The following is a 10548-nucleotide window of genomic DNA, read 5'->3' on the forward strand; positions in this document are numbered from 1 at the left end:
AGGAGCCTTTGATTATGACTCAGAGCAAGTTTTGGGTCTCAGCACGTACATACAGTGGAACAGAGTCTGCTTTATAAGACTAGGTCTCGTACAGCCTGTGCATAGTTCTGGGTTTGATGCCATAAAATGACTAGGAGCATTCCTGTGTATGAGACAAACCCCACATACCATTGCAGGTTACTCAGTCCCCAGTATTCACTGTAATAAGTCTGTGCTCCAAGCCACAACTGTTACATATGACTTGCCTCTGTTGTGTAAGGCACTCAGGTGTGGTATTATCAGTAAAAAGTTACAATCTTTGATTTATGTTTTAGGTCCTGAAAAAGCGTGATGAAGAAAACACAATCACAAAATCACAGCAGAAACGTAAAATTACCAGGTTTGTATTCTAGAGACATTTTACTGGCTCAGGTTTAAAATCAGCTTTAGTTGACAACAGTTATTTACTTCCAATTACAATTTTTTTCAGACTCCAAGATGTTCTTAATAACCTGAAGCAGAAATTGGCAAAGCAAGAAAAACAATATAGGTAAATAATACGGTAATTTTGTAACAGCTTGTTTTCATCTTACCCAGTAACCCTGCACTGATGAAACTTGTTACAAACTTATTTGTGTTTGTATTTACATAACTCATTTTTCTTTGTTGTAAATTTAACAGAGAAGATAATCAAAACTTAACAGATGATTACAAGAGAATTACAGAGCAGTTCAGAGAACTGCAGAAAAAGTCAAGGTGAGATCATTATGTTTTGTTGATAATTTCAGTAATAATTATAAACTGTAATTTCAGTAATTAATTAGGAGAGACCAAATAAAACTGTAATTATTACAGTTTTATTTGGTCTCCCCTACACATTGAGGTTGAAGCCTTCTAGCTGACTTTCAGTGTAACGTGAATAGCGGCTTTCTTTCAACATCCAACTTTCAACATCGTCTTTCGACTTGTGTTTGAAATAAGCCAATCAAAACCAATGCATTCTGGTGTTTGTTTCATGCAAATGACGGCAAGTTCAGAAGGTCATGCTAGACAAAAGTGGGCTGTGTTTGGTGTCGTCGAGTTTTCTGCAATACTCAGATAATACTGGAATCGTACTACAAAGCTCATCTATTGAAGGGTTTTCCGGAGAATCCATTGAAATTTCGAGTCATTCAACAGCAATGGCATATAAACATATGTAAATTTCACCCGCGGTGGAACACCAATATGGCGGATACCCAAATATGGAAACATCTCTGACGTCACGTGCAAGCCAAGTGAAATGTTTGGCGTTAGTTCTTGCAGATAAATACGTATACAATTATGCAGATAAGCCGGTGACAAGTAGTTAACACAATATGGAGCCAAAGAAACTTGAAGACCATTTCACCATCTTAAAGAAATGCAAGAGCAAACTTGACTGCCTGATATATGAAATGTTATATATCAGAGAACTTCAGCCAACACTGAACACACAATCAGACTCAATCTGAGCAAGATTGTTTGTTTAATTTCCTAATTATCACTTTAACTACTTGTCACCGGCTTATCTGCATAATTGTATACGTATTAATCTGCAAGAACTAACGCCAAACATTTCACTTGACAATGATATCCGACGATGTCGAAACGTCAGATATTACTTTCGCTAATACTGCGAGTATTACCAAATAAGAGATGCAGGATTATGTCATGGAAAAAATATTTAATTTATACATGACTTCAAAAGGTAACCTGACTTATTGTCCCAGGGGGGGGGGGGGGGGTACTCCCTATAATGGCCTTAATGGGGAGGCTTCACCCAAAAGGGGTACCTTTTTCAGGCTTCAGGTATATAAAAGGGTAGGGATTTTACACGTTTAGGTAAATGAAAGGGTAGGAAATTTTGTCATCAAAATACTTGAAAAGGCCTTTAAATTAAATATTTCGAACTGATGCATGTTATGGCTGTATCTTCTTAATTTATTAAGCGTTACATAAAAATGTCAAGAAAACCCCCTGTTTTAAGTATATGTCGTGTTGTGTAGGTATATGAAAGGGGTACCTTTTTTCTTTAAAAGGTATACAAAAGGGGTGCTTTTTTCTGTCAAAATGGTATATAAAATGGTAAGGGGTTGGACCTCGGGGCGGGGCCTCCACATATAAAACTTTTTTGTGTCCCCCCCCCCCCCCTCCCCCTTCCCCGGGCTTATTGTCTGGGTGTCCAAGATTGACTGCCGCTTTGCTGCCTTAATAAAACAAAGCTATTTTTTCCAGGCATTTCCAAGCAACAGATCAGAAGAAGTTCCATGACATCTGGGCCATGAATGAGGAGCAGGTCAGGGAACTGGTACACAGTGTGCTGGAGGAAGATAGAATCATACATGAACATCAACTGGGGCTGCCATGGGAGAAACCTGACCTGTGAGTACAGTCATGTGACTGTCCTTACTAGATTGCCAGGACCTTCTGTATGAATCCATTGCATGGTGCAAAATCTGCCATTTTAGGTGGCGAGCTATGCACAAAGGCATCCAAAACCAAGACATTAGTCAAGCTTGAATGGTGAAGTTTTTTGTGTAGAAAGCTGTTTTATTGTTTAGTGATCCTGTATGGCAGCTTTTACACCATGTGCGCAGTTCATGCAAAAGACCTATTCTCAACACAATCTGTACAAATTAACAACCATACGCAAGATTTGCTTAAGCTCCACTATTCATTTGTTTTGAATGGTTTCTTGTTTTCATTTTGAAGAGATTTCATGGACACCAGCAAGCGTGTAGAACCAACAACTGACTCTAAAGAAAAGCAGATGTCAGCAACACAGATGGCTCATGAGATCATGTCAGGAGGTTAGCACACCCGTCACTCATAAGTCATTAAACATGAAAATTTTCTTAGGTTTAACAGTCGGCGTAAACAGTGTCATTGTCGTTTTCGCCAATCTGGTATAAAACTGAAACGACCAACCGCAGTTGTGATTCACCTTCGTTCCCTTTCTATCCTCCACATGCTACATATAAAAAAGTCTTTCCTTGCTTTGCAAAGTTGACAGTATTTAAGAAAACGAGTGAAATTTTCGAAGAAAAACTGCGCCTCTATGACTATTCCGTTGTTCATAGAAACTTGGGCTCGTAGATGTACGACTTGTAGTGTGCGCTTTCTTAACAGTGGTGGATCGATCCAGAATCCAAGAATGTGGAGGGGGACAGGGGGCGGGAGCCCGGGAGAAAAGGGGGGGCGGGAAGCGGGATTCTCAAGGTGGCGGGAACAGGGAGAAAATGAGTGAAATTTCGTAACATTTCATTATATTTCGCAATGGACATGGAAAAAACAGGAGAGAAACGCTACGGAAAGGGGTGGGAGGCAGGAGTAAAAGGTATGGGAAGCGGCAGTAAAAGGTACGGGAGGCAGGAGGTTCCGACCCCCCTGTCCCCCCCCCCCCCAAGAATAAGAGGGGATCCAGACCTTCATGTAAGTGGTGGGCCCAATCATCCAGAATCTAAGAATGAGAGGGGACCTGCTCTCCAAAATAATTTTTCTCAGCCCTACAGGCCTTGGTTTGGCCTGAAATTAAGGTGGGGCCCCAGGCCGGCCGCTTCCCTAGATCCACCACTGCTTTCGGAATTTTTTCTAACTATGTGTGATTATGTTATAGTCGGTACGGATGATGGTGAGGATGATATTGAACGAAGTTCAATTGGCAGACAAGATGGACAGAATGCAGGAAGAAAATTATCAGCTAAAACCATCAAGGCTATATTGGAACTGATCTGTGACGAGGCTGTAAGTAATCATAAGCATCGAATAAGCTGAAGACTTTCTGAAATATATGAAGATGTAGCTCTTTTATTTGCTGGAGAGATCCATGTCCATTTCGTTATCTAAACATGTTTTACCATCAGGAAATGTTCCATAAAGATATGGAATTTCAAAAAAAAAAAAAAAAAATCATCAACTTACAGATATAATAGTGACTTGTCAAATTGTCAGAACTAACTTCAGTCTGTAACATATAGTCCAACATAGTAGTGGTCAGTAAGGATAATTTTTGTTTCGAGTTTGGCTTCAAAAGAAATATAGAAAAAAAGTTTTTCAGACTTTAAAGCTACTTATCAAGTTCCAACAAGTATCTTTTTTTAACGTTCTTTCAGTTTTAAGGCACTAGCCCGTCAACCACACGTACAATGGGCTACTTTGTTTCCATGACTCAGACTCTCTTAGATTTGTAACTTAATAAATAATGTCTTTAATCAACAGCAACAAGTGTATGGCACTCTAAAAATTGAGATACAGTCTGAATGTTTTTTTTTTTCTATTTCAGGGATTTCTTGTGGAATCCAAACTTACCAAACTACTTGCTCCTCTTGAGAGAGATGAACAATCTCTGATGAAGCTGGATGCTATCTTTGCGGTAAGAATTGACAATTATACAGGGCAGCCTTTTCAAGAATATCAAAAATGTTACAGTTTCGACAAAATACAAAAAATAAGGATTGCTGCAAATCTGATTCCGTGGATGCTTTTAATTACAAATGTTGAAACAGTCAGTTGTGCATTGAGGGCCTATTATTCTCTGGCGGTTTTGAGTGTCGGTTTGCGGGTATATTCGTATTTGTCTGCCAGTTTACGGTCAATAAATTATGGTGGTTTCGGCCTTTAGGAGGAAACGAAAGCGGTTTGCGGTCTAGGAAGAACAAAATGGCGATTTGCAGAATGTTCGACCCCACCCCACCCCCTATAATAGACCCTGTGTACTTACATAGGAGCCCGAAGAGTGGGGAGGTGAGGGCAGGGGGTTTACACTGATAGGGCTCTTTGGTTATCGTGTTTGTTATTGAAGGCATTGGGAGTGGAAACAGAAGATGACATGAAGATGACTAACTGCTGACAAACTACGTCCTAAATGGGCCAGGGGAGGGTGAACAGGCACAGGAAGGCAGGGGGGAGGGCAGGGGGGTTACACTGATAGGGCGCTTTTGTTATTTGTGGTAATGAAAATGTGTTTATTATTGAAGGCACTGGGCGTGGAAACAGAAGATGACATTTACTTGTTGACAAACTACTTCCTGAATGGTCCAGGGGAGGGTGAGCATGCACAGGAAGGCAGCGAGAAAGGAACAAAGGATGAAGAGATGGAAGAAGACAAAGAAGCCATGGACTATACAACTGGTGAAATAGACGAAGGAGAAAAGAAAGATGACGAGGGGTCAGTGGTGATGAGTGTGGATGAGAAAGCAAGCGACTCATCCTCTGTGAAAGCGCATTTGTCAGGTAACGAGGTTGTTTTATTGACCGTAGTCTGTGAACATCCACCGCCTTGCTTTTTTAATGTACGAAAGACATTTTATCGTCTGAACGCAGACTGTTTGCAGCTTTTGATTTAATCTCCTTCAAGAAACGTGTGCAAAATGTCTTAACCAATGAGAACAAAGACTTTTTACTCACAGCCAATCATGTGCAGAATCAAAGCCAATGACGATTTCACTCACGTAACTTTTCCCGCGCTTTTCGCCTGCCACCTGCTATGCTTTGCTTTAGCCAATGAGAACAAAGAACGTTAACCACAGCCAATCAGCTGCAGAATCAAAACCAATGACGAGTTCACTCACGTGACTTTTCCCGCGCTTTTCATCTGTCGCTTGCTATGCTTTGCCTCGGGTATTGATTTGCTGGTTGGTTTACAATCTTTTTCAAGCGTTTCATTGGTTTTCATATTAAAAGACACGTAGATATGCATGACTTAGTGCAAATTGATTAAACATTTTCCTGTTGTAAAACTGAGTTTAGTTTAGTCCTCTTGCCTTTTGTTGAAATGGATTGAAAATGAATTAAATTTTCTTTTACAGAAATGAGGCATCTTATTCACCCGAACGAAGTTGTGAAGTCTCTGCGACAGTTTGTGCAAGACCACCGCCAACCACAAAAGTAAGTTAGTAATTATTTTAATTTAGCAGTTCAGTCACGCAGATTCTTTTTAGATTGCGTGACAAGGAAATTGTAAAGCAAGTTGCCATAAGGTTACTGTTGTTAGTGGCTACTAATTTTAGCGATTTTTTTTCTGAGCAACTATTCAATTTAGCGATTTTCCGAAAAATTTAAAAAAAATATCGTGTAAACCAGTTTTTAATGAAAATGTAGCTAAGATGGGAATAAATGTTCAGTAAAAGAACAAACTCACTTGAAATTGAAAGAACATTTGCACTGACAGAAAGAACAAAGTTACGGGCATCCATTTTTTAAAGAATTTTTCAAGTAGACTATGTTTAATTTTGTTTTCCTTTGGGGTGGGAGGGGGGGGGGGGAATTAAATTCTTACGAGTATTAAATTCGACCGAGACAAATTTAGCGAGTACTAAATTTAGCGATTTTCACCCAACTCGCTAAAATCGTTAAAATTAGTAGCCGCTAAAAATAGTGTTAAGGTAACTTTGTGAACCATTCCATACCATGTACCTAATCTTTTTTGTGTGCTTATTATTTCAAGGGAAACCAAGCGCCAGAGCTTAAAGTTAGGAACAGGAGCCGGACGAATGGCCACGTATGTATGCCTTGTAAAAACGTCAATAATGTAAAAATTACCAAGAAACATGGCTGAAATTTTTCTTCTCTGTTACAGACTAGACGAAAGCTTCTGGCAGAAGATGGCTTCAGTAATCGATGTAAAGAAAGAGCGAGTGTGGACAGCTTTGTTAGACGGGTTTGAAAAACACTTAGCTGTGTTGACAGAGAGAGCTTCACTCATACAAGAAACAGATGCTCTTAAACAACAGGTGAGTGGAGGCTTGAATTCACAAGTCCACTAAGCCAGCAAGTATAAATATAAATAAGTCCCCTCTCATCTCTTCTTTCTTTTGGGCATTGAAATTACATAAAAGCACCCCACCTAGCCTGCGTAGCAGGCGTCTGTACGTTTTTTAGCGCGTTTAAAAGAGTGCGCGATCGCGAGAAGCCGCGCGAGGGACAAATCGATTTTTTTCCTCGCGTGGCCCCCTCGCGCCTTTCGCGTCTTCGAAACTACACCCCACCCCTTGCCAGTAGTGTAACAGCTCTGGAAGGTTGTAATTCTACTGGTCCTCTAGTGTAGCAGTTGCTATCGGGGCTAGGGGCATTGTTCCTGTTGTTTGTTTAATTGTTCTCTCGTAAGATTGCGAACCAGAAACGTTCAATCTGTCTAAGCGAGCGCCAACACTAGAAACAACGGGAAAACAGCAAAACTGCCCAAAGTCAAACTTGATTTTGCGCGCCGTAGTTTTTATTTTATAGGTGCCTCGATTTTTAATTCTTTACCTTTGAATTTAAGAAACATTACTTCTAAACTTTTATTTAGGAAAGCGTTGGACGATTTTTACTTGTAATATTTTATTGTAGTTTTTAACGTTTTTAACTTAGTGCATGATCCGCTTTTTATACAATTTTCATTATATATTCTATATTTAGTAATTTTAAATTTTTAATTAGCAGGACCCCGTTGATAACAGTACGCATGTACTGAAGGGCTATCCTGGATAAACATTCGATTATTATTATTATTATTATTATTATTATTATTATTATTATTATTGTTTATTTAGTTTTTATTTTTATTTTCAGAATGCAGAGCTACGGATGTTACTCCATCAGTATGTGAACTCCAGGGTAAGAGAATTGTCTTTTTACTCTTTTAGAGTGGTTTCACTAGAGTGTTGAATTTAATTGGCATTTGCTTTGGGTTTTGGGCTTTGTGTTTGGTTTAAAACATTCCCGCCTTTTTCACAACCAATCAGCAGTAAAACAACTACCAATCCTGACTCGCTTGCGCACGTTTTCCCGCGCTTTGTGCCGGCCACAAATATTTCCTTCGTGTTTTGATTGGTTCACTGGATTGTCTGTGTAATCACTTTGGTTTATGTTTTACAAGTAAGACACTTCATTAAAAACCACTCTTAATGAAAGACCTTGCTAAAACAGTCTTTGTCACACGTCCAAATTCTAAACTGCAGAATACGGTAAATTTGATTTTTTGGGGGGCGAATGATCGAGACTAAAAGCGATTCATACTAAGATCAAAGCTCAAATGTTATTATTTATTTTTTAGCTTACGTATTGGTCGTCGGAGTTTTATGTAACATCGTGTGTTAATGACAGGAATGTTGTATTTTTTAGGTGAATCAAGAACTCGAGATCCCACCCACCAGAATACTACAGGCCGAACTGTCTAAAGAACACGAATGAATCGCCGTACCTAATGTGTATATCTTCTGTGTAGAAATGTGTCATATTTATAAAAATAAAATAAATGTTTTTAAGAAGCAAGCGTCTTCCGTTTGTGTTGTAAATCTTCTTTATATACGTGGATGATCAAGGCATTAAAACAACTCTGACAGACAGACAGACAGACAGACAGACAGACAGACAGAAGAGGACGGACCGACGTTCGGACAGATAGACGGAAGGACAGATTTCCGCCTGTTGTTTTACGCCGCTGAAAAAACTAACGGCGAAACAAGAGTCTAAATTCCCACTTGAACGCGAGAGACCAAATACAAGCGCACCAGGGAGGGGAAGGGGATGGGGATAAGCGCAGAGCGGATGCTCGCGCTTGGAAAGGAATCGATTGATACGCAGGCTTAACGTTTTTTATTCTGGAAAACTTTTGCTCCTGAGTGAAAATGTAGTCTTTGCATCTTCAGCAGGCGTTCAGTTAGATGGGGAGCCTAGCAACGGGGAAAACAGCGAATGGGTATATTTTTTTCTACTCGCCGTTTATTTGCGCAAACCCCAAATTCCGTTTTCCCCAACTAACAAAACGCCTATAACAGGCTAAAGTGAAAAAGAAAAGGGTCAGTTACGTAAGTTTTAAAACATGCAAAACGCCAAATTTCATCCGAAAAATACCTTCCTTAATTCTTCATTACCTCTTTTTATTGGAAATAATTTTCTTCTTTATGGACAAATTCGTAAGAGTGCAAAGGCTGACATAATTGCCCTAGAAAGTTACTTGCTGTTTGATCACTTTGGTTTTGGTTTAGGAGGCTTCCGGCAAGTAGACCGCGCTCTGCTCGTTCGGCTTAGCTACCACAAGGTAGCCTGTTTACAGATATTTCCGCGAGATTTTTGTGTTTGTGTTTTATACAAATTATTTCTCGTAAAGGAACTGACAGCATTGTTAAGGAGGCTCGATGTAGTTTTTTTAGTCGAAGGGTGGATGTTTTGAAAATTAAAATTATCTAGGAAGCCAATGTTCGATTTTTGCCAAAATACACCATAATGATCAAATATGAGCAAATTTTAATTTTTTTACCCGTCACTTTGTCACAAAGGTTACCATAGCAACCATTGTCATTTTCTTTTGTTCTCAAACAAGCTTGATTTTCTCGAAATCTAGATTGACTCTTGGTATTCATTTTTTTATATGTTCAAGTATAGTAGATTGACTACCTGTACACAAAATTTTAGGAAAATCTGTAAGAGTGTTTTAGAGTAAATCAAGAATGAAGTTTTTGGTATTTTTCTTACAATTTCCTACAATCGGCAGTCGATATATTTTAACAAATTAAAGCAAAACGTCTTTCGCTTTTAGCTAATGATCTTTGATGGTGTAAGTATTTATATTTCAGTGAGAGTAACTGTGCTCAAATAATACGAAACAATTTTAAAGCGCCTATTTGAAATTAAAACGCTGTTTTTCTGAAAATTTCAATTTTTGATTTACTTGAAAACGCTCTTACAGATTTTTCTAAAATTTCGTCAACAGTTAGTCAATCTACTAAACTTTAACATATCAAAAAATAAACACCAAGAGTCAATCTAGATTTCGAGAAAATCAAGCTTGTTTGAGAACAAAAGAAAACGTCAATCGTTGCTATGGTAACCTTTGTGACTAAGTGACGGGTAAAAAATTAAAATTTGCTCCTATTTGATCATTATGGTGTATTTTGGCAAAAATCAAACATTGGCTTCCTAGATTATTTTAACTTTTAAAACAACCACCCTTCGGCTAAAAAAACTACATCGTGCCTCCTTAACAATGCTGTCAGTTCCTTTACGAGAAATAATTTGTATAAAACACAATACACACTGCCAACATAGCATATAAGAATGTTGTGGGTTGATTTTACTCTTATCCAAACCTTTCAAACCAGTTGAATTTTTACAGACTGGTTTATTTTTTTCCTCTGATCTTATATGTGTTCAGGTCTAGGTGACATTGAGTTGAAATGGTTAGCCTTAAAATGAAGTTTTTCAAACTCGCAATGCTAAATTGCTAAAAGTTCAAATTTTCAGCCGATATTCTTTTTACATAATTTTGAATTTCCTTTTTAGGCCCAGGTTAAACGTTGCATATACCGAATCTAATTAAGGAGTTAAATGCATGTGAAGTTCTACGTTTGACTAAAATTAAATTCAACAACATGACACAACACATGTGAAATGCGATGTTTATCCTGGGCCTTAGTTCATTTTATTTCAGCTCAATAGTACTGCCAGAACCCAGAGTGTGAAATTTTCTTTCCAAATGGTGCTGTTAAAGCTAGTCAAGTTCAAAAGGGATGGAATCAAAGTCAATTAAAATCGAATGCCATATAGCCAAAACTTGTATTGATCTGG

The 10548-nt window shown here is 38.5% G+C and overlaps 1 protein-coding gene across 1 annotated transcript in view; it reads left to right on the forward strand.

Moving 5' to 3' along the window:
* LOC144664666 (dynein regulatory complex protein 1-like) overlaps positions 1-8253 on the forward strand; it is a 17356-nt gene extending 9103 nt beyond the window's left edge. The window contains exons 11-23 of the mRNA XM_078525841.1: positions 315-379; positions 470-529; positions 661-735; positions 2236-2382; positions 2713-2810; positions 3617-3744; positions 4283-4372; positions 4977-5232; positions 5808-5886; positions 6446-6499; positions 6578-6731; positions 7552-7596; positions 8104-8253. Of these exons, the coding sequence (XP_078381967.1) occupies positions 315-379; positions 470-529; positions 661-735; positions 2236-2382; positions 2713-2810; positions 3617-3744; positions 4283-4372; positions 4977-5232; positions 5808-5886; positions 6446-6499; positions 6578-6731; positions 7552-7596; positions 8104-8172 (1320 nt within the window). The 3' untranslated portion in view covers positions 8173-8253. The remainder of the gene's footprint in view (positions 1-314; positions 380-469; positions 530-660; positions 736-2235; positions 2383-2712; positions 2811-3616; positions 3745-4282; positions 4373-4976; positions 5233-5807; positions 5887-6445; positions 6500-6577; positions 6732-7551; positions 7597-8103) is intronic.
* The last annotated feature ends 2295 nt before the right edge of the window (positions 8254-10548 follow it).

The sequence above is a fragment of the Oculina patagonica genome, chromosome 9 (genome assembly GCF_052425735.1).
Source record: "Oculina patagonica isolate OP01 chromosome 9, crgOcupat, whole genome shotgun sequence".
In the NCBI taxonomy this organism is placed as follows: Eukaryota; Metazoa; Cnidaria; class Anthozoa; order Scleractinia; family Oculinidae; genus Oculina; species Oculina patagonica.